The following is a 26,364-nucleotide window of genomic DNA, read 5'->3' on the forward strand; positions in this document are numbered from 1 at the left end:
TTTATACATCTTATCTTTTTTCGCGCCTGTACTTTTCACTTTATTTATTTTCTCCTCTAAAAAATCTATATATTATTATTTTTATCCTGACCGATGGGCATTTTTTGGCCGCTCGACAATTTTTCGCAGGCAGCTCGGCTGGCAGCCCTGGTGAGCATCGCTGCGGCTGTTGTGCGCTTGCCGATCGCGACACCGCTATGTGATGCTGCGCTACTTGTACAATCAGCTGAAATCGCTAGACGAGGCGTCAGCCCTCGACATTGAATCCGCCGCAAAGGATACGCCGCCGTCAATTCATCTGCGCGACACTCGCTCATACGCCTCAGACTCGACAGCCATATCGCGCGCATCATCCCCAGCAACTGGACGAGAGGGCCGGACGCAGAATGACTACGATAGCACACCAATATCGCCGCCGTCTTCAGCATTGTGTAATACCCCAGAGGATTTGGCGCAGTTGGGCGAGGCCCTCAATCGATGGAAGATTACGCAGTCGGCTGTGCCTCACACGTCTTCGCCACTCTCTGGGACTCCAAGTGTGGTGCCGTCACAAGGTTTATATTACAATGTGGAGGTGCAGAGTGGTGTAGTAAACGTGGCAACTAATGAGGTGCTTATGCCCCTAGTTACTGTTCCTGGCCCCCTGACGCCCACCTCCGAGGCGACACCCACGCCTGATATGCCAATGCCAAAGCCCATCAAGGAGCTCAAACAGAAGCATTCCGACGAGCCCAAGCCAAGGTCATTGATGCGAGCAAACGGCTGAGTCCGCTGCCGAACCCCAGCGCGCCCAAGAGCACGCCCATCATGCGTGACGGCCGGCCCCAGCCATTTGACTACCCGGCGCCGCTATCGATTATGCCCAAATCAGTTGCTGTCCGGCCTTCCGCCGCGCAAAAGCCCATTGTGGCACGCCGGGACCGCGGCCACGTGCAGCTTGAAACCACAGACCACGAGAGCTACGGCTTTGTGTCCAACCCAGCAGCCTTCGTCCCACCAAGCATCGGTCGGGGCACCGCACTGGAGGCCTCTGCATCATCAAATGGCGACCACTACCTCTTTGTGTGCGTCAAGTGCCACCGGCAGAGCACAAATGAAGTGTGCGAGAAGATCTGCAGCGACGAGGATGGTGTTCTGCGGTGTAAGCTACGCCCGCGCGATGGCCAGCAAGTTGACGACATGGAGGACCTGGTTATGCCGCAGACGCCCAACATCTACACCGACGGTCGTCGCAAGACCACTGGTCGTATGTTGTATGAGAATCTGCAAGCCCTGCATACGCAGCACGAGCGGCTGAAGGAGCGGGCGGCTTGCCGCGGTGCTGAGCCTCACTCACACGGCTCTGCCTCCCGGGAGTGCCCGAATGCTGTCAAGTCTCGCCTCCGCATTGTCCCTGTTAGCTGTCTGTCCATGTGCCATCTGGGCAACGTTATCGCTGTCTCGGGTCCTGGCAAGTTTGGCTACCAGTTTGGAGCCATGCGCGAGAATGACTCTGAGGATATGCAGGCTATTTTGCAGTTTGCCGAGGATTATATCGAGAGCTCGGAAGGATTCACCAAAAATAAGACTCGCCCGGCGAGATTGTCGAGAAACATATTGGCGAGAATCCCTCCGCCCTTGCCCACATTCACTTCTATATATGAGTGAACAAACTAAAATGTAGCCCATTGATACACGTTGTAATTAAATAAAAATTGAAACAATATTTATATGGAAAAGTATTTTAATGGTATAATCATTCATGGTGCCGATGCAACTGCAAAATGCGATAAACCCATGGGATGATGTAACAAACAATAGTGAAAAATGTATTGCATATCTAAATTAAGCTATTTGTTTTACAGTGCAAAAAAGAACATTTTAACAATACAATTGTTTTTTCTCAACTATTTTTCACATTCAGCAGATCATTTGCTTGACTGCGGTTTTGGATCTATTTGTAAAAGATTTCCTATTTGCTTATTGCATTTTGCATAATTTGTTATTAAACAAAACGGTGTTGCATATGTTTCTGAATGTCAAATTCTCATTCTAGTGTAGTGATGCGTGCATACCAACAAAATAGAAAGCCCAACCACTGATGTGTCTTCCGCTTCTTCTCATTCTCTCACCATATTTTTCACATTTATTTTATTTACTTACAGCTTGTTGAAACACCACCCACTAAACTTTTTTATATTACCATCTTTTTCAAGTTACCAACAAATGGCTGCCGATTTTATCGCGGTAAACGCTAGCGTCGCAATTGATACTGTTGTGTCAATGGCCTGCCTTGTGGCAATGTTTAATGCCAAACCACCAGGCGCAAAGCATTGCCCACGCCTGCGTTTCCACTGATTGCATTGGGCATTGCCAATGTGGCACTTGTTTTAATCCAGACCGCGTCCATCAGCTCAGTTGTTTTTACTGCTTCTTTGTCTGCCGCAGTCTCGCTGACGGCATATTCGGCATTTTGCCACTATTTGGGTGCAGCCAGCGGCAGCAATGCGCTTTCCTGCATTTATGTGGTTAGACTTTACCGGCTGGGCCAATCGCCGCTGATAATGTCCCTGCCAGCAACTGCAGCCAGCGCAGCAATTCATATTTGGCTTGCGTGGTATGCGCTGAATTCGCAATTGAAAAGCAACATTTTGTTCCATCTCAAGGGCGTGTGCGCTCTCGATGGCTTTGTTTTTGTCAGGCTCACGCGCAGTGGTGGCCTTTCCATCGAAGATTTGCGCAACCGCAAGTTTGAGAGCGAGTTTAGCGAGCACAGCAAAAAAGCAGCATTTGACCCGACGCAGAGGTAATCACTTAAAAAATATTGCTGAAAATTATGTTTGCAAAACTAAATATATATTGTTATATATATCGTTGTTCTAAATATGCCAGTATGTTTTTTGGAATTTGTACAAATAGGTTCTTTGTCATCCGCGGGCTTATTAATGCCAAGTGGAAGGAACTTGTAGGCATGCTTATTGCTGATACACTAGTTCAAATGGCTACTCACTGGCGCCGGATTCTGTTTGTTGGCATCCTCGCGGCCATCGGCAGCCCAAGCCCAGTCGACTATCCAAGATTGGCCGTGCTGCTCATTTTCTGGCAGCTGCTATCGCTCACTACCCTTGCTGGTAGATACGTTTCTAGAATAAAGAAGATTTGGAACAGAAAATGCGTGCGCTTCTCCAAGTCAAGGCCCTAGATTTTTTTATGATGTCCCATTGCAATCCTTATGACGCATGGAGTTCAACAAAAAAACTACAGAATATCTCGTCAGGAACCGTTACTCTTCTTGGTGCCCTCAGTTCAGCGTTTGGTCAGCTCTTCAACGTGTGGATCATCTACAGAGAGATCGGATGGTATGCCGTCATTCCCATCGTCATCACCCTCATCACCAACTGTTCTCCACTTGGTTTCCCAAAAGATCGAGAACTGAGACAACTGAATCAAGCGACCAAAATGCCCAGGTTTCAAGATGATTACTACAGCATACTTAACAACATCCGCACAATCAAGTTCTACGCCTGGGAGAATGTGTTCATAGGTGTAAAGGCATTCAGAGATAAGCCAGACTATGTTCCACCAATGTTCTGGCATATGGCAAGCTACAGTGTCAACCTCATCGGGTGCGCGTCCTCACAGATTTCCGCGGCGCTGACAATTATTGTCTTTTTTGGTGCATCCAGCAAGCCTGTATATACCCGAAAATCGCGCTGTTAGTGGACTCAATCGACTCGCTCACAAATTTTACCAAAACGATTGCTTCTGTTGGAAAGACAATTGTTGAAATCAACAAGGGTCTGGATTTCATACAGACACTATTTGATGCTGAGCAGAAGGTCTATATTACACACGTGGCAGAGACCGCTGAGGACGGCGTTGTGGTAAAGCTCGACAACTGTGTATTAAGCTGGGGCGACAACAAGTTTGCGCTGGATCCGATCACGCTGTGCGTCAAGGCCGGCGAGTTCGTAATGATAATCGGACGCATTGGCGGCGGCAAGTCGTCACTCCTTTCAGGGCTGTGCGGCGAGATGCCCGTGGTCAGTGGACATGGCTGGTGTATGGCAAGATTGGTTACGTTAGCCAGAAGCCATACATTATGAACGACACCTTCCGCGAGAACGTGCTCATGGGCGCTGAGTACAACGAGGAATGGATGCATCAGGTGCTTGAAGCCTGCGCTCTTTCCGAGGACGTCGAGCAGTTTGCAGCTGGCGATCTGTCAGAGATTGGCCCTAATGGCATTAACCTGTCCGGCGGTCAAAAGGTGCGACTGCACTAGCGAGGTAAGTATTGGATATTCACAGCAAACGTGTATCATATATGCAACATATGCAGAGTGTAGAATATGTACTTTGTTGCTAATTATTTTGCATAATTATTTTGTAGGGCACTGTACCTAAAAGCGGATGTTTACATCTTTGACGACTTGCTTGCGGCTGTTGATGCGCAGGTTGAGCGCCTCATTGTTGAGCGCGTTTTGGCATCTGGCGGCATCATTGGCGACAAAACACGCATTTTAGTCACCCACGCCGATCATCTGGTGCCGCTGAGCAGCAAGGTTGTCACGCTTGCTGAGGGGCATGCTGTGATTGCGAGCAGCAGCCAGTCGATTTAGTGTCTGTTGTCAACACAGATGAGCACACCCCTGATTCGTCAACAGAAACTGCTTCAACCAGTAACACTGACACCAAATCTGGCAAGTTTACCATTCGCCCCGAGCTGAAGGATCCACCGTTCAAGCTGTGGCAGCTGTGGAGGTTTATCGAACTCAGTGGGTACGGGACTGTTGCTATTGTGGCTGCGATCCAGCTTGCCAATGTTTATGCGATATACTATGTCGAAAGTCTGCGGATCGGACTCATGGTTGACAGCAATCCCGACACGATGCGCCAGTCAATGAGTAGGTACCTAATTGTCAACGCATTTATAGAGATTGGTCGCATGCAGCTAAACTCATTTGGGGCGTGGGTCAGGAAGGTTTTGTGGACCAAACGTACTTTGGAGAAAATGCGTCGCCAGCTTATCAGCAGTATTCTCTCGCTGCCACTCACATTGTTTGAGAGACTCTCTTGGCAGCAGCTCGTCGACATATTCACAAACGATCGAAACGACGTTGCCATTTATTTTCCACAGACCTTGTGCAACTCCGTTCTGTTTGACGGCTTATTGGCTGCCTCCTCCATACTTCAGATTACAATGGCGTCGCCAATAGTTGTGTTGCTGTGCTTACCACTGGTTGGCATTACTATTTTATACAGCGTATTTTTTGGAAATCCGGAAAATTGTATCTGGAGACTCGGGGATTTGCATTTCCTCTACGATTTTTTAAAACACAACAATATTGTGCTCCAAAACAGAGCTCTGCTTCGGATTCACAGATGCGCAGACCAGTACCTGGACCGCTTCAGAGCCTCGACTGCTGGGTATATAAAATACGACTATTACCATAGAGTAGTTGGCAGTTTGCGTGGCATTTTGCCCACCGTTTGTGTCGAGCTTATTCGCAGCGGGGTGTTGATGTTCAATATCTACAGGCGCCTTTACACCGGCGCTCTTGTGCTTTCCGGTGAGGTTGACATGCTGATATCGCTGTCATTAAATGTGTTCAGTCGCACTACTGCTCTTACTCAAGTGTTTGATAGCCTTGAGAATCAACTCCCGGCACTCTCGCGCTACTACCAATTTACTGAGCAGCTGGAGCACGAGGAACCAGCGGTCATTGAGGATGCAAGGCCAGAACCCAGTTGGCCGCAGAATGGCGTGGTTGAGTTTCGCGACTACAGTATGCGCTACCGCCCAGAGTTAGATCTGGTTCTCAAAGGGCTCAGCTTTTCGGCACAAGGCGGCGAGAGGATTGGCATTGTCGGCCGCACGGGTGCAGGCAAGAGCTCGATCACATACGCGCTGATGCGTTTGGTCGAGCCAGCCAGCGGCCAGATTATGATTGACGGCGTTGACATTTCAACCATTGGCCATCGTGACCTGCGATCGCGCATTGCCATCATTCCGCAGGACCCGGCGCTGTTCAGGGGTACTATTCGCGACAATCTGGATCCAGCCAACGAGTACACCGACGACGAAGTCTGGGCGGCTATTCGTGCGGGTCAAATTAGCAACCTTCTCGATGCTCCAACAGAGAAGTACGTCAAGCCTCTGGATAACGAAAAGTCTGACAAGGGACCATGGATCGAGGGTGTCGGGTTAAACAAATGGGTGGAGCATAGTGGTGGCAATTTTAGTGTCGGCCAGCAGCAGCTCATCAGTCTTTGCAGGGCTTTGCTTTGGCGGCGCAAGATTATCATTCTGGACGAGGCAACGGCCAACGTAGATTCCAAGACTGACCAGATCATGCAGGAGGTGATCCGCCGCGAGTTCAAGGAATGCACCATGTTGACGATTGCACATCGGCTGGGCACTGTCATGGACAGCGACCGCATCCTGGTAGTGGACCACGGCCAGATGGCAGAGTTTGACTCACCTGAAAACCTACTTGCTGACAAGAACAGTCATTTCTCACAGTTGGTCGAGAGCATGAAGCTCAATCATGGCAATTGAGATATTTTATCAGCAAATAAACATATTGCGTTCAAGTTCAAACGGTTATTTATAGCTGTGATAGTCTATCGTTCTTTTTTAAAGTTGAAATTTTCATATGCTGCAAGGCAAGGACAGTGGATGTAAATAAAAATTAGGTAGTTAAAAATAGCGAAAAGAAGTGAGTCAAAAAAATTAACCATTAGAGTGCGCGTGCTAAAGGCACAGGGTGGAGTTATAAGAAAGGTTGTTAAAATTCTTGCGCGTAGAAGTGGCGGTTCGCAGCTGGTCGAGGGAATTCAGGCGGTTATCGGGTATATGTGTGCCAGGGGAGGAAGCCAGACCACCCAGTCCTAAATCAACACTTAATCCAGAATTAACGGTTGTGTTCGGTGACGGGTGGGCGTTGCGTAGCGAAATCCAATCGTCAGTCGACTGTTGGCGCCGCAGCTGCTGCTGGAACTGCGAGTGCGGGTGTGTGCGCGCACCATAGTAGCTGCCCAAATGATTTGCTGCTGCAGAGTTGCCTGGTACCGATGACGCTGGGAAGAAGCGCGACTCGTGTGGTTTGCTTGCCGCGTCAAACCCAAAGCTGTTGCATGCGGAGCTAGACCAGACATCGCTGTCGATGAGTGTGGCAGCCGAGTTTTGCGAGCTGATTCTGGACTGACTTTCCGGAATCGATGACGACAGAGACAGGGTTCCTGGCTGCGGCTGATCCCAGTTTGTCGGTATTTTGAAACGAGGCAAGTTCTGCATGCTGACGCTGGATGTGAGGGTCCGGCGCTGGGATGACTTGAGAAGCTGCTGCTGCGGCGGAATAGACTGCTGCTGTTGCTGCTGCTGCGGATTGTGTGCACGCATCCACTCACCGCTCAGAGAGCCCGAATCCATCTGCGGCCCGGGTGTAATAACATCATCGTACTCGCGGTAAGATGCCGAGGAGAGGGCAGGCGAGTACTGGCTGGGAGAGACCTGAGCAAGTGGTGATGTGTGAAGGTGGCTAACAGTAGAGGCACCGGATGGGTTGCCGCCCAGCAAAAAACCCTGCAAGTAGCCGCCGCTTGCATTGCTGGTAAAGACAGGACCTGCGGGCGAAAAAGTTTGCAAAGAAGATGATCTCGCAGTTGGAAGATGCGAAAAGGAGGCCACACGGCGAGCGACGTTGGCATGCTCACGCTGCAGATGATGGATAGGTTGCTTTCCATAGTCTGCAGGAGAGGCTGGCGGCTGGCAGAAAGGAGGACCAGGCAACATCTGCGGGTGTGCTGTGTAGGCCGGGCTCGCAACCACGTTGGTTGGGTTGGCGCACTCAAATGTCGATGCGCTGGAACTGACAATATTTTTCAAATTGAGTACCGGTACCACGCCTCCAGGTACATTGGTCGATCGGTCAACCCTGAGCGTGCCCATCGACTGGTTGCGCCGGAGGTCGCCTGCCACACGCCTAACTGCCATCGAGGATGGTGCTACATAAATGCCCTTCGCGTTGGCCGGAGATCCAGCACCAGCACCAACAGCGGTACTGGCGCTAGTTACGGGCGTAAACGTAGATAGCATACGGCCGTCGGGCAGCACTGTAAGGGGGTTCTGGATCAAGGCTCGCGCTTGCGCCGACGGGGCTGGTTGCATGACCTGGCTGGGGAGCGTAATGCGCAGCTCGGCCATCGAGTGCGCAAAGTTGCAGCGCTCTCCAAAAGAGCACTTTCCCAGCGGATAGTCTTTGCACATCGACGTCTTGTACTTTGGATGCCTGAGCCTCGATCTCTGCTCGCACATTCCGTGGGCGAATTTGCACAGATCGCCGTATCTAGATTCAGTCGTGGCAAAACATGAAGGGTTAAACTGGTATTAATAATAGTTCGACAACTGCCAGAGACATAAAGATGCGCACATTAAAACATACATGGCAGCAGAGACTGCGGTGAACACGCCAAAAGCTTAGGCAGCTCCATGCTCGTCTGGCAGCTGCACAGCCGGAAAGGGCAGCGCGCACTGATAGAGGCATGCACAGAGCGCCAGGGAAAATAGAGCATCGGTATACAGAAGGATAACCAGATTAATGAGCTGCAAGCAGCGTGCATGGCACGTCGCTCTCCTCCCCTTTGTTTTCTCTCGCACAATTGGCCCTTATTCGGAAATGGGCTGACAAGAAAGATAAAAGAAATTACATTGCCGATGCGATGTTGTGTTGTGAAATATTGTTGCTAACAATAAAAATGAGTGTGACGGGTTGTAAGGATACCATTGGCGGTAGCCACGGCAGATACGTGGGAATCCACTAGCGCCCTTTTGGAAACATAACAACAAAAAAGGGAGCAATCGTTGCTCATAGAATTGCGGATAAAGCAGCAATTGCAAGATGTACATACGCGCATAGACGAGACAAGTAGATGTGCAAATAAATAACGGTCGAATCAATCAAGAAGACACAAAGAAGCTTCCACAAATATTGGCGGGCGCCAAATTTTTATTTGAAATTGGGGATCGGCAATTTCGAGGAGCGAAAAAAGAGCATCGGGAAAAATAAAAAATAGCAGGCAATACAAGCTGGATTTGTGCTTGCAGGACGCGCCTTGCGCTCAGTAAAAAAGTATTGGTGGTGGCGGCACATGTGTCCAGTGCATGTGTGCTTGACTTTGCAAATAGTCTGTGTCAATATTTACATATCATACCAAATGTGCATTATCTACAGTTGGTTATGTAGTCACTTGAGTGAGCAGGATAAAAACCACAACAGTGGTTCGGGTATTTGGGATTTTCGCGCACTCATCAGTCGGCCATTAATATATCCACACACGCCTCGCAGCAGCGGAACTGATCCGGAAGATCGCATGTTTTGGACGACAATATATGCTGCAAGACAGGAGAGCAAGCAGGCATTCAAGACATCCAGGATAGATAATTGCAATATGAAAACACAAACGGTAAAGTTAGAAATGCAGGTTAAATATTGGTGTTCTTACCTGCAAATTCCGTGGAGGGCCCAGTTCTGGCATGGCTCAGTCTTGTAGAGCTGTATCTTGATGCGCGGCTTATCGCCACCAGACGCGTCTGTACCAAGCGAATCATCGATAATTGGTTCCATTGCTGCCGAGTATGAACTGGATTTTGGCCGAATGTGCTGGGTGCAAAATAAAGTTGAGAAAGGAAAGTGAACAGGGTATGCGGATCGGAATCTGAAAACCGAGTTTTCTCTGCCTTCTATAATAAGGGAAGCTGAGAATACTCGTTTAATAGGCAAGGATCGGGTTTAGCTGATCTGCGAGCTGAATGGATCTGCCTTGTCGGTATTTGAGCTGGTTATAGTGATGCTGCTGCTGCTACTGAATCTTTGGGTTTCTCGGGGGGGAATTCAACACAGTGCGTGTCAGTGTCGGTGTATATGTTTTGAAGTTGCGGTTTGTAGGCGTGAGTGTAAATTCCAATGAAAGCCAGAGAGCCAATATAATAGATGTGGACTAGTGACCCAAGATGACTATGTAGAAATGAGCCAAATGAAAATGAGAATGGTAAGAGAAATGGAACGAGCGTACCGACGAGCTTGATCGGGACCTATTGTTTTAATAATAAGAACGCCGGCCTTGGCTGTTGGGATTAATAAATACAAAAAAGTTAATATCAATTTACGGAAATATGTACTGTATTGGTGATAAATGTGATAAGCCCATTTTGTCAAAGCGCTAATATAAAATAATAGTATATCAACTGTACCTGTTGTGTCAAAATGTCAAAAGAATATCAATAGGTTATTGCGTATGTACCAAAAAGCATGCAAGTGGTGGTGATTGTTTGCTGAGGAATAAGATGCTAGAAAAAACCCAAGTTGAGTCCAGTGCGCAAATGTCTATGCCTGTTAATGTTTAAAAGTCCGAAAAAAGAAGCAGAGTGCGAAGCAGCGATGCGATTGATGGTGGGCAATTTGGGAGCTGAAAAAGGAAGGTGGCAAAATGGCGTGATGTATGAGCGTGATGGACCTTTGCGGGGTTGAATAGTTTAGGGGCGTAATAAAAAAGTAGGCGGTTCAATCCAGGACAAAGGATATGTGGAGTAAGGTAAAAAAGTAACCCAGACGTGCTATTAGGACTAGGCAAAGCGTGAATGGTAACGGTCTATAATAAAACAAAATTGCGCAGTCTGCTGGTGACAGTTGAAGGCGCCGGTTCGTGAGAATAAGAATAAGATAAGGATAGGTGTATAAAATAAGATAATGGCGGAGTATTTGGATAAGAAATAAAGAGGGAAAGCTGAGAATAATAAAGTGAAGTGGTGGTGAGAGGAAAAGAAGAAGTAAAAGATATTTGTTCTTTTTGTCTGGTGTCTTAGGCGTAGGTTTGTGACGGCAGTTGGAAGAGCGGAAAGAGGGTGCGAAAAAGTAAACAAAATTACATTATAAGAGCCAAAACTGGTCGCTGGCATTTCCCGTTTTAGATGAGGCTGGCTGACCCGCGTATTATTTTCCAAATGGCAATCCTTGGGGCCATTTGAGCATGCATTCTCCGACAGTCTTTTCTTTTTTTGCGGCTCGCTGAAATTAATTTGCTCACAATGAGAGCATCTAAAAAACAGGAGAGGGGCAACATCACAATACGAGCGAAAAGCGGGGAGGGGAAAGGGACGTGCGACTTCCCCCCCCTAAATTTAGGTTTTTCAGCTAAAAAAAATTAAAGGATATTTTGGCAAGTGCCAAAGGACGGAGTAATTCCCAGCGCTGGCTCTGAACCTTGGTGTTTTCAATCTCAGTGCTGGTCCAAAAGATGGGCAGTTTTTTTCCACCTTGCCAGCTCACAACAAACCGCCTCAGTTGCTTCATGTGTCCAAAAGCAGGCGCTGGTCATCTCGGCATGTACACAGAGGCGGTCTGAACGGTCCGTTACAAATTGCCGATTTAAAATGAACGTAAGGAGCACCATCTCACTGCGATCTCCATTCGCACGAGTATGCTGGTGGCAGCTTGTTGGTCTGTTGGCATGTTTGACTCAAACCTGTCTCAAATATTGTAGCAATTTCCGCAACATGCACACGCACCCAGTGAAAGACCGAGCTCGTCATATATATATATATATATATATATATATATTGCGCTGCGCCAAACCCAGGCTGGTCTGTTGAAAACAAACATTATTGTTTTGACCGATTGCCTGGGTTTCAACATGTTTTTGCTACTGCCAAAAAATATGTTTGTGATGATCGACTTGACTCGACTGCGCCAATTTCGCAGCATCCACATTTGTGGTGGGGGTTAAAAGAGTATGCTTTTTTGTTTTTGACTCTATCGGGCTCGCATGAACGCGCAGCACGATCCAATGTCGATACCTGCCATGAAAAAATAAAGGCAGAGGGAGCACCAACACTATTGATAGCGGCAGCTTTTTTTATAAGCAAAAAAATCTAAAACATAAACACCCACACTTTCTCTTTTGTAGCGCTTCCAAGATTCAGCTTTGAAACCTTCTTTGGCTCTTTGAAGTTTTCTTCGTGGCTTTCTAAACACAACCCTTTTTATCTCTTGTCAAGCCAACGATCGGGTGCACGTGAGGTGCAGACTACAAAACTCCAGTCAGCAAACCAAAAAATGGCTGGCCCCTTTTCGCAACGCGCCATTGGCACGAAGCGTACCGTTTTCTTGTGCCGGGCTTTTGAGAAAAGTACATAGAAAATCAATTTCTCCTCCACTTTACTAATTTATATTTTATTTCTTTCTCTCGATTCAAAGCTGAGAATAAATTACAAGCAACTTCACAGCCATAGAACACTATTGCTACGACATTCGCGGGAGGGCCGACTTTTTTATTTCAGCGGGTCCGCCTCATTAACAAATACTTGGTCTGGAATTCAGTGGTTCTAGCCAACCACAAAATTCAAATTCGCTTCGGCCTATTTTGTTTCCCCCCTCAACTATTGTTTAATTTCGGCTCAATTACGGCGGTCGTAAAGTGGATTTCTTGCACCTCGCCTGATTCTCTCTTCCAGTACAGGGCCGACTATATTTATTATTATTTTTGTTATTACTTTTCTTCCCCCCAGCTCACTCGCTCTCTTTCTCAAGAGATTCATGTCCATACGGGAATGCAGACGGAAATCGAAAATGCTGCTAACTTTTGGCTCAAATACGTTCCAGACACGGTCGTCCCGGCCGAAAAGAAGGAGACACTGCGACAAGCACTAATCAACGCCTTACTAGCAAGTACTCGGGCCACTGGCATTTGGACCAGACCAATATCGGCAGCGGTTACAGGTCAATGAGCAACTGGCGGAGACTCGACGACTCATTTGTTCAGGCTGCTGAGCAGTCCGGCGTGGCGGTTGACCTTCTCGAGCGGCTGTTGCCTCGCGACATTGTGCTCTGGTGCGACCCGTACAACGTCACCTACAGAATCGGAGACTATGGGACAGTTTACACAGTGTACGAGGACAAACGTGGTTTGCTTGAGAGCGTCAAGAAAAGCATGGCCGAGAAGGTTTCCAAAAGCAACGGTGACTTTGTCATTAGCGCGTACACAACGCCAGTCGTGATTCGCTCGGCAGACGGCGTTGAAATATCTCGCCGCGGAGGCAGTTTCTCTCACCAGCAGCAACAGCAACAGCAACATCAGCAGCAGCACATGCAGGGATCCCCAGCCAAGGGAGTAGCCGACTATAGGCGCACTAATGCCATGAGCCCATTGCGACAGGTCACCACATACCGCGACCAGGGACTGGGTGGGGCCAACGTAGCATCACCACTGGGGGATCCGTGAGTGCTTTGAAGTCGATTGCTGGAAATAATAACGGCGCTCGCTGGTCCTCATCAACACAGTCCTAGTTACATCGGATGCGTGGCTTTCTCGACTACAACTATATTTCTTCTTCTTGCTTGTAACAATAGTCCAGCCCACCTTGCGAGCACATGCTTGTCCATCACGTTTTTTCATATATTTTCTATATTTTCTCTTTCTCTTTATTTGTTTATTTCTCTCTTTTTTCGGCACATGTTATATTTTTGAGTATTTTTCATGATGCTCTTATAAAAGAAATAAAAACATTCAAAACATTAGTTTTTGTGGATCGGACCGATTCTAAATAGCCTGTGGTTTGTCGTGCATCAGTTTTATCAAGCAATATATTTGCAGAGCTTAATATAAGAAACATTTCGACGTTAGTTGTGAATACAAGCGAGAATATTTGCGCTAGCCACACTGGGGGCTCACTACTATGTGCGCGTCGCATACCACATGGATTATATATTAAATTCCACAGGCCTGTCTGAGGAGTGCCTGACTGGCATTTCTGATGACAAGCGTTATTCTTCATTTTCCATTGTTTTTGGTTACTGCGTGTTTATTTTATTCATTTGCTCATTTACTGAACTGTTATGCCCATCTATAATTAGCCAAATATTATCACAACTGTTTTTTATTTTATAAATATATATGCAGTAACCCAACAAGATAGTAACCTGGTAGTCACAATTTTGTCAGATATAACATCGCCAACTTTTTTTTTGCATTTCCATCCTACGCATGTAAAGTCCATCAAGGCTTTTATCATGTGCTCGCAAATTTATTATTAGCAACAAAATGCAAATACCAACGCCATTCGACCTTCTCAAAGGCACTGCCTACGAGCAATACACATTCTCAGCAACCAAGCTCACCGGTGGCATGGTAAACCACGTCTGGCGAGTGAGCAACAAGGACGGGCGCACAGTGATAGTCAAATACGCAAACAGCAGAATGTCGGCGTTTCCCGATAATGAGTTTTCCACCGAGCGCATGGAGTTTGAGGTCCGCGGACTTGCTCTGCTTAATGGCAAACGGCAGCTGGCCACAGTAATTACGTGTATTCCGGGGCTGTGCGAGCTTAATGATTTTGGACAAGATTTGACGGATACACCTGGGGTACATATTCCGCAATTGCTGTATTACGATAGCTCGGTGCCGTTTATCGTGCTCGAGGACGTTGGTAACTTGAAGGCGTACGATGCTTGGTACGCGCCAAACCAGCCTCACCCGCCCATGGACGACCTGCTTCTTGTGAGCCGACGCACCGGCGAGTGGCTCGCACGGTTGCATGAGTTTGGATTCAAAAACTACGCCAAGATGGAAAAGTATTTTGTAAACTGGCCGGTACAAACTCTCATGGACAACGTGTACTATACGGGTTTGTACAGGCGGATAGCCGAGCACCCGGAATTTGCCAATGACAGCGATGAGTTCATAAAACGCATTATGGATTTCCACCAAGAGGTTAAGCAGCCGGAGAACGCAAAGGGAAAAACACTTGTGTTTGGCGACCTATGGACGACGTCCATATTGTTCAACCCGGGTTCGCGCGCAGTTAATCTGATCGACCTCGAGTGCTTCGACATTGATCATATTTACAGCGACATCGGTCATTTGGCTGCGCACCTGCTGCCCGCGTACTATGTTTGCAACCCAGATTACAACCCAAGCACAGATCCGTGTCCGGAACCTGTAATTGCGTTTTTGAATGCGTACAAGGAAACACTAAATGGCGAGTGTCCTGAGGCGTACAAAGTGCTTGTTTCCTCGGATGCGGTTCGGCAATCGACTATATTTTTTGGGATAGAGCTTGCTTTTGATGTGTCTATTGGGTCCTGGTGCCGGTGCGGCAAGGGCAGGGATGTTAAGGATGAGCCTGCAATGTCCTGTGAATGCGTTAAGGACCTGTTTCATATTGCGAAGGAGTACATTAAGAACACCCCGAGTCGATTTTCAACAGCCTTAATTCACCAGAGTAAATTATTTAAATGTACATGTTCATTACGTGTTTATTATATATACATAAACTTGTATTGTATTTTTAAATAATTTAAAATCCGAAAAATAAGAAATATTCCCACACATGCGTAAATAAATTTCTCGGTTCACCTTTTTTGTTTCGTTATCTTTACATTTCCCTGATCCAGCCAACCAAGATCCTTGCAAAAAAGGAAGAGAAACCACCCGTTACCAAACATGCTGTAGTTTGCTCTACAAATTTCTATTGTCTTTTTATACTTTCTTTTTACTGCTATAGTAAATAAACCAACCCACATATTTATTTGTCATGTTTTCCATTACGCAGGCCAAGTCCGTTCTCCAACAGCGCCTCCAACGGGCTCCCATAGGCATTACGCGCGCGCACAGCACGGTAACCAATAAGACACCTGGTCCACTTGCTGGTATTCGCATTCTGGACATGACTCGGGTGCTCGCCGGACCCTACTGCACCATGCTGCTGGGAGATCTTGGAGCTGAAGTAATCAAAGTTGAGCATCCAACTCGTGGCGACGACACACGCGCCTGGGGCCCGCCTTTCAAACCCCACCATCATAAGCAACGGCAACAGCATGGCCGGGAAAACGGCCGCGGCTCCCTGAACTCCTCGCTGTACACACAGCCGCCAGAGATCCCGGTGAGAGCGCGTATTATCTCTGCGTCAACCGTAACAAAAAATCCATTGCTGTGGATATGAAGACATCGGAGGGAAAGAAGATCCTTGTGAGCTTGGCGGAAAAAGCCGATGTAATTGTAGAAAACTACTTCCGGGCAAGCTGGCCAGCTAGGACTGGACTACGAGACATTGGCCCGGGTGAATCCCCGGCTGATCTACGCCTCTATAACCGGGTATGGGTCCACGGGTCCGTACAGCGGGAGGGCTGGATACGATGTGATAATTGAGGCGGAAGCCGGGCTCATGCACATAACAGGGGAGGCAGACGGACCGCCGGTCAAGGTAGGCGTGGCGGTGACGGATGTAATGACTGGGCTGTACACGCACGGCGCGATCATGGCGGCGCTGATGCGCGCGGTGTGTCGGGAAAAGGTCAGCACATTGACGCCTCCTTGATCCAGACCCAGGCTCGGTGCTGGCCAATATTGGGTCAAACTATCTTATTGGCGGGAAGGAGGCGCAGAGATGGGGCACCCGGCATCCTTCTATCGCCCCCTACCAGGTGTTTGCAACCAAAGACGGTAACATATGCATTGGCGCAGGAAACGACAAGCAGTTTGCGACGTTTGCGCGCATCATAGGCCACCCAGAGCTCCCCACGGATCCGCGTTCCGCACTAACGTTGACCGCGTAACCAACCGCATTGCGCTCGTCCGGCTGATCAACCAGGAGCTCAGCCAGCTAACCACCGAGAGGGTCCTGGGGCTGATGGAGGGGTCGGGGATGCCGTATGGGCCGGTAAACAATATTAAGCAGACGTTCGAGCACCCGCAGTTGGTCGCCAGAGGCGTAGTCAAGGAGGTGGATCATCCGTTTGTTGGCAGGATCAAGATGGTGGGCCCAGCGGTCGAGTACTCGGGGTCGGATGTCGGCGTGCGCTTGCCTCCGCCGATGCTTGGCCAGCACACGGAGGAGGTGCTTAGAGGCGTACTTGGGTACGGGGATGCCGAGCTGGAGAAGGCCGTGATGGGCGGTGGAACCGTGTTGTATGACTATTCCGTATAGATGCTTTTCTTTTACTATCCTTCTCTGCCGTCTCTCTCTGTGTGTGAGTGAGTCACACTAATAAACATATATTGATTTTTTTATTTGATTTTGGGCGTACGCTTGGACATGTGTATGTTGTGAGTGAGAGAAAGGAGGTAAGAGTTTGGTGCGTGGGATCCCTTTTTTGATATTCCCCGAAACCAAAACTTTGTAGATCAAATTGGTGTCTTCTGCTTGAAAGGAAAATGGCACATGACATGGGAACAACAACAGAAAAACAAAAACGGACTTTTTTTCCGCTGCATTATATTTGAAAAGCAAATCAGAATAGTAACACAGACAAAACATGATCTAACATTTTATTTTATATTTTTGACTCCCACGTTATTTTTCTTATTATTTTGTTGTGTTTGAACAGCAATGCGAGCAACTACGAAGAAAAAATAAGCGGGTGCATTTTTGGAGGCGTGGTAAATGGCTTACAATGCAAAGCCCAGACAGACAAATCACGACAATAATGAGAAACTATGATAGATGGTGGGAATATTTTTTAAACAATGATTTGTGCCACATTGACTGACTTTAAAAAATAAAATAAAGCCAATGAGAAGGAAAGCTCACTCCGTATAATAGATATACAAAAAGGGTATTTAAAAAGCGCAAAAACGCGCCTTCATTTTTCTTGCTCTCCTTTCTCCCCTTCTTCTTTTCCCTCTTTTCCCTATAGTATTTCCTATAACAAACAAACAAACAAACAAACAATTTCATTTGTTTTATTTAAAGGCTTTACATTTGAAAAAAAAGATGACCACCACAAGCAGCAATATCTTCATTAGTACGCACCCAATCACGCAGCAGAAGATTTCTTCTCTGCGCAACGCCAAGAATAGCGCGCGCACGGTGCGTGAGCTAATCTCCAGCATCACCAGCCTAATGCTCTACGACGTCACAAAAGACCTCCAGCTGCAAGCCACCACCGAAGCAACAAGCCCAGTTGGCAGCTACACCGAGCAAGAAATCACGACTAAAGTCGCACTCATTCCAATTCTGCGCTCCGGCCTCGCAATGCTCGGAGCAGCCTCCGATCTCCTACACGATGCTGAGGTCCGGCATTTGGGGTTGTTCCGCGAGGAAACTACACTGCAGCCGGTGGAGTATTATAATAAGTTACCGAGGGTTTGTAGTGTTGATGAGTGCGTGGTTTTGGATCCGATGATTGCTACTGGTGGGACGGCGGGCGCTGCGATTGAGATTCTGTTGAGCTGGGGTGTGCCCAAGATTAAGTTCCTGGCGATATGTGCGTCAAGGGAGGGTGTGGAGGCATTGGCTGAGAAGTACCCACAGGTCAGCTTCTATATCGGCGTCGTCGACGATGTCCTGGATAAGCGTGGCTTTGTATCGCCCGGAATCGGTGACTGCGGCGATCGTCTCAACAGCACGGCTTAATATTTTTTTTAATTTTTTCAAACATAAATTTCTATTATTACATTCACATAAAACTTTTTTTTTATTTTTTATTTTGTTCTTAAATGCATTGATTTCAAAGAGATTTCAGTCTAGCGGTTGCAGTCGGCTGTCATATTAGCGACCAGCCTGCTCAATGACTCTACGCTCGCACGCAGCTCACGTACCTCGGCAAACACATTGTCCGAGGATGAATATGGCAAGGACCAGCTGAACTCCAAGCATTAGAAAGCACCAGAACTAAAACAAGCACTGCACCAGGACATGCACCGCGGAAAGATCGCGCAAGCCACCCAGGATGCTGGTTGCCGCTGCCGACGCGGCCGAAACCCGAGATTCAGTCGCCTTTGAACTACCACCACCACCACCACCAGCAGCAGCAGCAACAGCAGCGTTGATATCGGCACCGGTAGTAGAATTAGTTGTGTGCCGCTGACTACTTTTCCTCAACAGATTGGATGGTTCAGACGCAGTCGCAGTGTTCAATCCCTTATCCACAGCCACCACGAGCTCTTCCATGCGCAGCCCCCTGGGACTCTCCATCCGCTTCCTGCTGCCTCTCTTATGCGCCTTGCCCTTTTTATTCGCTGCCGCCGCTCCACTGGATCCTCCGTTGGTGGCAGGCACTATTCCGGCTCTAGCCTTGACCTCCATATCCGGATGCTTCGCGATCCACTCCCTGATGAACTTCTCCAAGGCCTCGCCCGCCTGCTTATTCGAATCATTCGACCCCCTTTCAATCGCATTCTTGATCCACGAGCTCTTAGTCCACTCGACCTCAAACGTCATCCGGTAGTGCGACCAGCCACCGGGCGGCTCATTGCTGGGCCCAGCAGTCCACGAAAGACAATGCCGAATTTTAACACAAAACGCAGTCCCTGAAGGCACATTGGGAGTTCTCACGGACTGCTCGATAACCACGCATTGGTCAAAGTCCGCTTGACTATGCGGAAGGTGTCCTCGACCATGGTTGATTTGGGCCGATGGCGAACCCGAGAGGCTTTTCGTAATTGTACATGCACATTTCGCGCGACGGGTCGGTGGGGTCAGGCACCCAGCCTTCGGTTTTGACATCGGTGTTGCCGCAGGACGTTATTCGCCGCGTGCAGCTGGACGCAAGCTCCGCGCGATCAAGCTTATCCTGCGGAATATATTTCCTCTCAATATCCGCCGGCACAGAGCCGCTGAAGACAATGCAGAATAGTAGCGGAAGAGATAGGGGGAAGACTGCGTCGAGGGCCTCGAGGCTGTAGTGCGCTGTCAGCCCGCTGGTGCCGCAGGGACAGGTGGTGGGACGGTGCAGGTCGGGGATCTCCGGGCGCCCGCCCTTGCTGTTACTGCTGGCCGGGCGCCTGGATGTTGTTGGCGAGATGGAGTCGGCGGTATCGGGTGTCTTGGGCAGTCGAGCAAGCAGCCCGCCTGCGCCAGTAGCAAAAGCAGGGCAGGGCAGGGCAGCAGGGGCAGGGGCAGGGGCAACAGCAGAGGGGGCAGACCACCGGTCTCGTCTGCAGCCGCAGGGATGGTATCAAGGGTGGCTGTCGACCCATTCACTGTGCCGCCGCCTTGGCCATTGCTGAGGCCTGCGATGGCGCGCGGGTCAGGTTTGCCGACTGGCTGGCTGCGCCCGCAGACACATTGCCAAGATCAAGCTCCAACCTGGCAACAGCAGCAGCATAAGAAGCGGAGGCGCAGCAGCAGCAGCAGGAGTGGCGGCTGCAGAAGCAGCGCCAAGCGCAGCAGAGGCAAGCGCAGGAGCAGCGCCCTTCTCCGGCTGGCTAGCCGATATCAGCGTGGCAGTGGCAGCAGCCCGGGCATCCCTTGATCCTGAGATCAGCCCGACACAGGCTCATCTCCGTTCAAATAATCATCCCCGCTCTCCGCGTCGCTCTCCTCCCCGTTGCTCTCCCCATCCTCATCCTCATCCTCGTCCTCATCAATACTCCCCTCCTCATCATCATCATCATCATCATCGCCGTCGTCGTTTCTTCGTCTTCCTCAGTCAGACTCTGGTACGAGTTCAGCACATCCCTGTTCCGCGACACATCGGCGCCGCCTCCCCCGCCCTCAGCGCTCCCAATCTCAGGCAACCCGCCCTGCTTCTCACACCTTCTCTTCGTCCACAAATCAAACAACTGGTTAAATGCCGAATCGCGATAAATAAACGAGCCAAAAAAATGCTTCGCATGCAAAGTCGATATTTGGATGGCGTTGGGGATAATCAGCGCGGTCATTTTCTTCTCAATCGTCACGATCTCGTCAAACGCCACTACGAGGTTGGTCACCCAGCCAAAGATATTGGAATAGAAGCAGACAAAGTTCTCCGTCAGGTACAGCCGGCCCTGGACGAGGATGTCGCGTTGGAGGGCGCAGCCGTAGTCGTCGATTAGAAGCTCGTTGATGGGGATATTGCGGAACAGCATGTGGAAGTCGGTGTTTCGTTTCAGGTACACGGCGTTCAACTCGCCGTCGGCGTCAAAGTCGCCATCAGCCTCGTCGTAAGAGTAGGATGCGTGGCTGCCAGACTGGTTCACGAGGCTCTCATTATCGGACATGCGCACATCCACGATGCGCCCGCTGTTGAACCCAGGCACACTGTGGGTGCTCACCCGCCGGTTGCTCCCATTGACGCGCGCCGGTTGGTGTCTCAGGCCTCTGGAACTCCTGCGAATGCGACCGCAGGATGGCTCCCGACGGCTGGTGCCTCAGCACCTGGTGCTGTCCTGGTGATCCTCGGCCTCGGCCTCCTCGTCGCCGTCCGTGTCGAACTCGCCGAGCGCCAGGCCGCCGTCGTCCGTGCAGTGGGAGTAGGCGAGGACCCGTTGGTTGGCACGGCTGTGAGGGAGTGCATGGGCGCGGGTTGTTTGGATAGGCTTGTTTCTGATGCTAATGCTGATGATGTGAGGTCGAGCGAGCCTGTGCGTGGCTTGATTTCGTCTTCGCTGCTGGTGCGTCCGCGGCGCTGGCGCAGTCGTGCGCGCAGACCGCGGGGTTTGCCGTTGTCCTTGTTCATGAAGTGTGTATTGCTGAGGGCTGAATTGGAATTGGAATTGGAATTGGAATTGGAATTGGAATTGGAATTGGAATTGGAATTGGATTGGAATGGAGTCGGATTGGAGTTGGAGTTGGAATGAAACGTGTTGATGGACGAGCGGAATTGAAATACCAAGCGTAAAAGAGAAAACAAACAAGGGAATAAAAGCGTGGGTGTTTGCGGTGTCTGCCCCTCCTCCTCCCATCTGAAGACAGAAAAGACCTGTTTGTTTTCCTTGTTTTCATGCCATTTCTAATGTGCAAACAAAAGCAGCTTTATGCGGCGAGAGGGCCAGCAGTAAATAATACATACACACGACAGAAAGAGAAAAAGGGCGAAATAAAAGAAAAATGCGGGAAGGGTTCGGGGGAGAAGGGGGAAATCTCGTTAAAAAGCACGCCATTCCGGGCCACGCCGGCCAGGCCAAGCACGCCCGTTCACGCCGCCGGGGACTCACTCGGCAGCAGCGGCCGCAGCCTCCGCCGCGCCATTCATCGCCATCGCCATTGCCATCGTCGTCGGCGACTTGAGCGCATCAAAGAACAAGTCGCGCACGCGCAAGTAGTGGTGTCTCCTCCTCGGCAGCATCGTCGGCCTCACGGCCAGCGGCCTGCCCCTACTGCACGCGACGGCGCTCAGCACCTTCTCGGTCTCCTCGTCCGACCCCAGCTCCTCCTCCTCCTCCTCCTCAACAGCCAAATCCTCCGCAGCACACCCAAACGCCGCCGCCGCCATGGCACTCCGCACAGCGCGGCGGCAGCGCCTCCGCCGTGCCCACCAGCCCCCCGAATGGCCGCGTTCTTGGCCGCCGCCGCACTGCGCGACTTGGCCAAGTGCGCCTGCAGCAGCGCATCGAAGAGCTTGGACCGCCCGTGCACCGCCCTCTTCATGGCCATCGAGTGGGTCTTGCACGTGAGGCTGCGTGAGCACGGCGGCGTCTGCGGCTCGGACACACGCCGCACTGCTTGTCCAGATCCACGGGCAGCCGCGCCTTGGCCAGCTCGCGCTCGCGCTTCAGGTCCTTCTCCTGCTTTTTGCGCGCCTTCTCCTCCTGCATCTGCTGCTTGCGCTCGAGCCGCTCGCGCTCCTTCTGCTCCTTCTCCAGCCGCAGCCGCTCTTTCTTGGTGACCTTGGGCTTGGCCGCCGGCGGGGCGGCCGCGGCGCTGCCGCCGCCCCAAGCGCCTCATCGGCAGAGCGCTTTCTGCCAGCAGAGGCAGCAGCCGCGGCAGTGCACTGCTGCTGCTGCTGTCTGGCCCGCCTGGCCCGCCTGGCCCGCCTGGCCCGCCTGGCCCTGCGCCGCTCGCGCCTCCTTGTTGCGCTTCGCCTCTCTGCGCGCCTCCTTCTCCTCGCGCTCGCGCTCCTTTGCGCGGATGGCGGCCGTGCGCTTGTCCTCGCGCTTGACCGTCGACACGGAGCAATTGAGTTCCTGGTGCTCCTTGAGGAAATGCGCATTCACCTGCCTCCCGCACGAGTCGCAGGTGGCCAGCACGGGGAATTGCAGCTGCGGGTAGACGCCGAATTTCTTCAGCACCTCGGCGTCCAGCCTGCGCGCCACGGGCGCCTTGCGGTTGCCACGGCCCTTTGTCGACGACCAGTTTTTCTTGCTCTGGTATTCTCCTCTTCGGCCACCGCCTTTTTGATCATGTCCCAGCTCATGCGCGTGGTCGAGTTGATAAGCTTCTGCGCGCCTGTTGCGAGATCGGCCGCCAGTCGGCCGCCTGCTTGAACACCGCGAGCGTGTTCACTGTTGTCACGCTGCCTACGCCCAGCCGCCGGACCGCGCCTGGATGCTCTCCTCTTTGAGCTGCTCGATATCTACAGCCACCATATAAAAATCGCCACAAAAGTGCGCCGCTTTGCTTTTTGTGAGTCCAAATGGCCTACATGACATGGACATGGACATGAACATATACCTTCAATGCGCAAACCAGTGCTGGTGGTGCTGGTGCAGTTCTGGTGCAGTGCTGGTGCAGCCCTTTACCTTGTTCGAGCGCTCGCAGCTGCTCAATCTTGCGCTTCAGTATTCGCTTCTGGTCATCGGTCAGCATATCCATGTGCGCATGCGACGACTGCCACTGCCACTGTTGACTGCTCCCGTGGCTGCTGCCGATGTCGCCGCTGCCGAATACCCTGTGCCTGGGGCCCCCATCGATGATCCCGATGAACCTGCTGCCGCGACAGCCCGCGCCGAAGAGCTATTATGAAGGAAACCACGAACCACAAACCAAAAGCCACAAATGCTCAATAGACACGTTTTAACACACACAAACACACACACACACACACACACCACACATACGCTCTTTAAGCTACACTGAATTGCAAAGTCCATACCGTTTGTACGCTGGTGTCCGCCGCCAGTCATGTAAAATTGTGAAATTGTGAAGTTGTGAAGTTGCAAGGCTGTGAGTCTGAAGTGTGGCTGGTAAAATTGTATGCTCCTGTTCTCCCGTTTTGCTTTGCGCTCCTCTGTGCTAAAAAACAACTATAAATTAACCAAAAAAGAAAAACAGCGCCTGCTTGCTTGTTCAAGTGTATGCGCGCCGCTCGGTAGAATATATAGACAAGTAACAATAAAAATACAAAAGGAATATAATAAAATAAAAGGAAGGAAGGAAGGACTTTTCCAAGCTTAAATTTAAATGAGACTAAAAGAAGCAAAAGATGCTAATGCTTTTTTTCTTTTTTCTTTCCAAGTTAAAGCAAAACAAGCCGAGGCAAACCTGGACTGCTCTTTATTTTTCAAAAGTGCCAAAAAGAATGAACAATGCGTGTGCGCACACCCTCAATCACACTTTTTACAGCGCTGCAAAAAAATCCCACTTTGTTTCACTTTGGCAGGTTGCAGGCACCCGGGTTGCGAGCGCACCACAGAGGCTGCATTGGCTCGGCATTGATTCCGCGGCCGACCATGCGGAACCGCTGGTTATGCAGCCGCTGTGCCACCTCGCCGGTGGTCCGTATATGCCCGCTGCCATCGGACTTGCCCGACCATGCCGTCTCGGCCATTGCGCACGCACGCGGCCACAGGCGCCCGTCGAGCACAGTAGGGTCTGTCTGCTCGGACCACAGCGCAACCTCGGCCCCAATGACCAGCTTTCTTTGCGCTGCGTCGGAGATGTTGGCCAGTGGGTCAAAGTTGTAGACGTGCATCCACGTCTTGAACGGATCGCACCACGAGTTGCCGTCGTAGTCCGGCATCCACGAACCGTGCCCGCAGTCCAGGTAGTACGACGATGACGGCGATGCCACCGAGCGGTACCCCTTGGCCACCGTGTTGGGAATTGATTGCTCGTTGATCCACGTCTGGATGATTGTGTCCTTGGGCGGCACGTACGTGCTGTGGAACAGCGTCTCCTCCCACGACATGCCGGTTTTCTTCATCGCGTGCACGGCACTGTGCACCTTGTCGTAAAACTTTGCCAGCAGGGATTCGACATCCTCGCCCGGGTGCGCCGCCAGGTACTCCGGACGTCAGGATCCTCGGTCCAGCAGTTGTGGTTGACCTCGTCGCCGCCCAGATGGAACACATTATCGGTAAACAGCTGCGCGTACTCGTTGATCACATCAACCGCAAAGTTTGTCGCACTGTCTTTGGCGATGTTGAGCTGCCCACTCGGTGGTTCTGCTGCAAACTTGTCCCAGCTGGGCTGCTGGTTCAAACAGCTCATAAGCTCGGGGTACGTCTGGCCCACGATGTAAGTGTGCCCAGGGATGTCAAACTCGGGAATGACCCGGATTCCGCGCTCTCGAGCATACTGGATGAGCTTCCTCACGTCGCTGTGCGAGTACTGCATCTCGGCAGAGTACGCGCCGTTCTTTGCCAGACCCGGGTGCCTCTGCGACTCTACCGGCCACGACTGCGAGTCCACAATGTGCCAGTGCAGCACATTCAGCTTGTTGTACGACATGGCGTCCAGCGTGCGCTCGAGATCTTTAACCGGATAGTAGTTGCGTGAAGTGTCCAGCGAAATGCCGCGGTGTGCAAGTGCCGGCCGGTCCTCAATGTAAATGGGCGTGTTGCGCACCATCCGTACCCCCTGGTGTGTTTCCAACAGCTGCGAGAACGTCTCCAGTCCGCGCAGTGCCCCATACACAGTCTGCGCCTTCAAAGACGCCTGTCCGCCAGATGGGACATCCAGCATATACGACTCGTCAGTCTCCAGCGATAGCGTTTCGTCGTTGCTTGCAACGCTGATAGTCAGTCCTGAAAGCGTCGAGTAGGTTGAAACTGGGTTTATGTTGTAGTCGGCTGGCGCCTTGAATGCCTCCTTGCCTATTATTGCGCTGTACCGCTTGGCAGCACCAGCAAGTATTTGCGAGTTTGTCTGTCCAGGATTAATGTACAGATTTTGCGCCGCTGTCGTGCTATTTCCGGTGTTGAACACCGCAGGAACCGGCCACACAGACCCCAGGGCGCATTGCACCAGGCTGATAAGTGCCAGCGTGAGTTTCATGGTCGGTTATATTGAATATCCTAAAACGACTAAATGTGAGAAAAAAGAAAGTAATATAAATCCAGACAAAGTAGTATAGTTTAAGCGAGTATTGCCAACTGAATATAATATGTTTTAAACTAGAAAATGAACGCGCATAAAGACAGAAAATGATAATTAAAAAAGATTCAATGTGGAGAGAGAGAGAGTAAAGCAAACCATGGCATCTGCTCGCATTTATATTCAATCTCCCGTCATGGCTGTATGTGCGCAACAAATCTCTCTGCGCGAAAATTTTAGCCACCAAGTTCATTGGCTTTTTCACTTCAAAAAATTGTTTGGCCAAGCGCCTTACAAACCAAATTAGGGATATGTGGTCACTTACTTTTTTCGGCATTAATTTGAAGAAATATTTTATTTGGACACGCCTTAAAATGGCTCTTAATTTTCTGCCATGTGTGTCCCTATTTCCCCCAACTTAAACAATTG

At 50.3% G+C, this 26,364-nt stretch overlaps 11 protein-coding genes across 11 annotated transcripts; 7 read left to right on the forward strand and 4 right to left on the reverse strand.

Annotated features, from left to right (window-relative positions):
- Positions 1 to 618: 618 nt before the first annotated feature.
- BX661DRAFT_25525 (uncharacterized protein) lies at positions 619 to 1,705 on the forward strand. The gene has a single exon (XM_051539008.1). The coding sequence runs from the start codon at positions 808 to 810 to the stop codon at positions 1,645 to 1,647; it is 840 nt and encodes a 279-aa protein (XP_051391471.1). The 5' UTR covers positions 619 to 807; the 3' UTR covers positions 1,648 to 1,705.
- A 1,346-nt stretch (positions 1,706 to 3,051) lies between these two features.
- BX661DRAFT_25515 (uncharacterized protein) lies at positions 3,052 to 3,760 on the forward strand. The gene has a single exon (XM_051539007.1). It carries the CDS (start codon positions 3,151 to 3,153, stop codon positions 3,697 to 3,699), a length of 549 nt encoding a protein of 182 aa, XP_051391472.1. The 5' UTR covers positions 3,052 to 3,150; the 3' UTR covers positions 3,700 to 3,760.
- A 1-nt stretch (position 3,761) lies between these two features.
- BX661DRAFT_25552 (uncharacterized protein) lies at positions 3,762 to 4,546 on the forward strand (the record flags this gene model as incomplete). The annotated part of the gene is made up of 2 exons (XM_051539009.1): positions 3,762 to 4,268; positions 4,372 to 4,546. A coding segment is annotated over one exon (324 nt), but the record flags the coding sequence as incomplete, so codon positions are not given.
- A 1,193-nt stretch (positions 4,547 to 5,739) lies between these two features.
- BX661DRAFT_183017 (multidrug resistance-associated protein 1-like protein) lies at positions 5,740 to 6,690 on the forward strand. The gene has a single exon (XM_051536125.1). It carries the CDS (start codon positions 5,770 to 5,772, stop codon positions 6,538 to 6,540), a length of 771 nt encoding a protein of 256 aa, XP_051391474.1. The 5' UTR covers positions 5,740 to 5,769; the 3' UTR covers positions 6,541 to 6,690.
- BX661DRAFT_25509 (uncharacterized protein) lies at positions 6,601 to 9,887 on the reverse strand. The gene is made up of 2 exons (XM_051539006.1): positions 9,490 to 9,887; positions 6,601 to 8,329 (listed from the first exon to the last, which is right to left on the reverse strand). Exons 1-2 carry the CDS (start codon positions 9,516 to 9,518, stop codon positions 6,736 to 6,738), a joined length of 1,623 nt encoding a protein of 540 aa, XP_051391475.1. The 5' UTR covers positions 9,519 to 9,887; the 3' UTR covers positions 6,601 to 6,735.
- A 2,808-nt stretch (positions 9,888 to 12,695) lies between these two features.
- On the forward strand, positions 12,696 to 12,938 carry BX661DRAFT_132454 (uncharacterized protein; the record flags this gene model as incomplete). The annotated part of the gene is made up of 1 exon (XM_051532597.1): positions 12,696 to 12,938. A coding segment is annotated over one exon (243 nt), but the record flags the coding sequence as incomplete, so codon positions are not given.
- A 2,226-nt stretch (positions 12,939 to 15,164) lies between these two features.
- Positions 15,165 to 16,962, forward strand: BX661DRAFT_193937 (CoA-transferase family III domain-containing protein; the record flags this gene model as incomplete). Its single annotated transcript, XM_051537829.1, is given in 7 exon segments — positions 15,165 to 15,258; positions 15,632 to 15,893; positions 15,911 to 16,034; positions 16,066 to 16,314; positions 16,412 to 16,478; positions 16,500 to 16,521; positions 16,539 to 16,962. 7 exon segments carry the CDS (start codon positions 15,165 to 15,167, stop codon positions 16,960 to 16,962), a joined length of 1,242 nt encoding a protein of 413 aa, XP_051391477.1.
- A 719-nt stretch (positions 16,963 to 17,681) lies between these two features.
- On the forward strand, positions 17,682 to 18,464 carry BX661DRAFT_183028 (Armadillo/beta-catenin/plakoglobin). The gene has a single exon (XM_051536126.1). It carries the CDS (start codon positions 17,749 to 17,751, stop codon positions 18,388 to 18,390), a length of 642 nt encoding a protein of 213 aa, XP_051391478.1. The 5' UTR covers positions 17,682 to 17,748; the 3' UTR covers positions 18,391 to 18,464.
- BX661DRAFT_183029 (uncharacterized protein) lies at positions 18,453 to 19,407 on the reverse strand (the record flags this gene model as incomplete). Its single annotated transcript, XM_051536127.1, is given in 4 exon segments — positions 18,453 to 18,517; positions 18,550 to 18,623; positions 18,667 to 19,314; positions 19,327 to 19,407. Coding segments are annotated over 4 exon segments (825 nt in total), but the record flags the coding sequence as incomplete, so codon positions are not given.
- A 2,313-nt stretch (positions 19,408 to 21,720) lies between these two features.
- On the reverse strand, positions 21,721 to 24,161 carry BX661DRAFT_183034 (uncharacterized protein). The gene is made up of 8 exons (XM_051536128.1): positions 23,755 to 24,161; positions 23,529 to 23,634; positions 23,421 to 23,508; positions 23,069 to 23,127; positions 22,674 to 23,045; positions 22,393 to 22,574; positions 22,180 to 22,357; positions 21,721 to 22,141 (listed from the first exon to the last, which is right to left on the reverse strand). Exons 1-8 carry the CDS (start codon positions 23,802 to 23,804, stop codon positions 21,893 to 21,895), a joined length of 1,284 nt encoding a protein of 427 aa, XP_051391480.1. The 5' UTR covers positions 23,805 to 24,161; the 3' UTR covers positions 21,721 to 21,892.
- On the reverse strand, positions 24,162 to 26,068 carry BX661DRAFT_183036 (glycoside hydrolase superfamily). The gene is made up of 2 exons (XM_051536129.1): positions 24,946 to 26,068; positions 24,162 to 24,904 (listed from the first exon to the last, which is right to left on the reverse strand). The coding sequence occupies exons 1-2, from the start codon at positions 25,894 to 25,896 to the stop codon at positions 24,269 to 24,271; spliced, it is 1,587 nt and encodes a 528-aa protein (XP_051391481.1). The 5' UTR covers positions 25,897 to 26,068; the 3' UTR covers positions 24,162 to 24,268.
- Between the last annotated feature and the right edge of the window lie 296 nt (positions 26,069 to 26,364).

Source organism: Kickxella alabastrina, assembly GCF_025024165.1.
Source record: "Kickxella alabastrina strain RSA 675 chromosome Unknown BX661scaffold_12, whole genome shotgun sequence".
NCBI lineage: Eukaryota > Fungi > Kickxellomycota > Kickxellomycetes > Kickxellales > Kickxellaceae > Kickxella > Kickxella alabastrina.

Bases quoted from the DNA above. Each gene is read 5' to 3' on its own strand.
- BX661DRAFT_25525 (XM_051539008.1), top strand. From the start codon at position 808: ATGCGTGACGGCCGGCCCCAGCCATTTGACTACCCGGCGCCGCTATCG.
- BX661DRAFT_25515 (XM_051539007.1), top strand. From the start codon at position 3,151: ATGCGTGCGCTTCTCCAAGTCAAGGCCCTAGATTTTTTTATGATGTCC.
- BX661DRAFT_183017 (XM_051536125.1), top strand. From the start codon at position 5,770: ATGCGCTACCGCCCAGAGTTAGATCTGGTTCTCAAAGGGCTCAGCTTT.
- BX661DRAFT_25509 (XM_051539006.1), bottom strand. From the start codon at position 9,518: ATGCCAGAACTGGGCCCTCCACGGAATTT. The intron at 8,330-9,489 runs GCAGGTAAGAAC...GACTGAATCTAG, and splicing joins CTGGGCCCTCCACGGAATTT to ATACGGCGATCTGTGCAAAT.
- BX661DRAFT_183028 (XM_051536126.1), top strand. From the start codon at position 17,749: ATGACCACCACAAGCAGCAATATCTTCATTAGTACGCACCCAATCACG.
- BX661DRAFT_183034 (XM_051536128.1), bottom strand. From the start codon at position 23,804: ATGACTGGCGGCGGACACCAGCGTACAAACGGTATGGACTTTGCAATT. The intron at 23,635-23,754 runs GTGTAGCTTAAA...CCTTCATAATAG, and splicing joins GGTATGGACTTTGCAATTCA to CTCTTCGGCGCGGGCTGTCG. The intron at 22,142-22,179 runs GTGCCATGGCGG...TGTGCTGCGGAG, and splicing joins CTGCCGCCGCGCTGTGCGGA to GATTTGGCTGTTGAGGAGGA.
- BX661DRAFT_183036 (XM_051536129.1), bottom strand. From the start codon at position 25,896: ATGAAACTCACGCTGGCACTTATCAGCCTGGTGCAATGCGCCCTGGGG. The intron at 24,905-24,945 runs GTCAACCACAAC...TGACGTCCGGAG, and splicing joins TCCATCTGGGCGGCGACGAG to TACCTGGCGGCGCACCCGGG.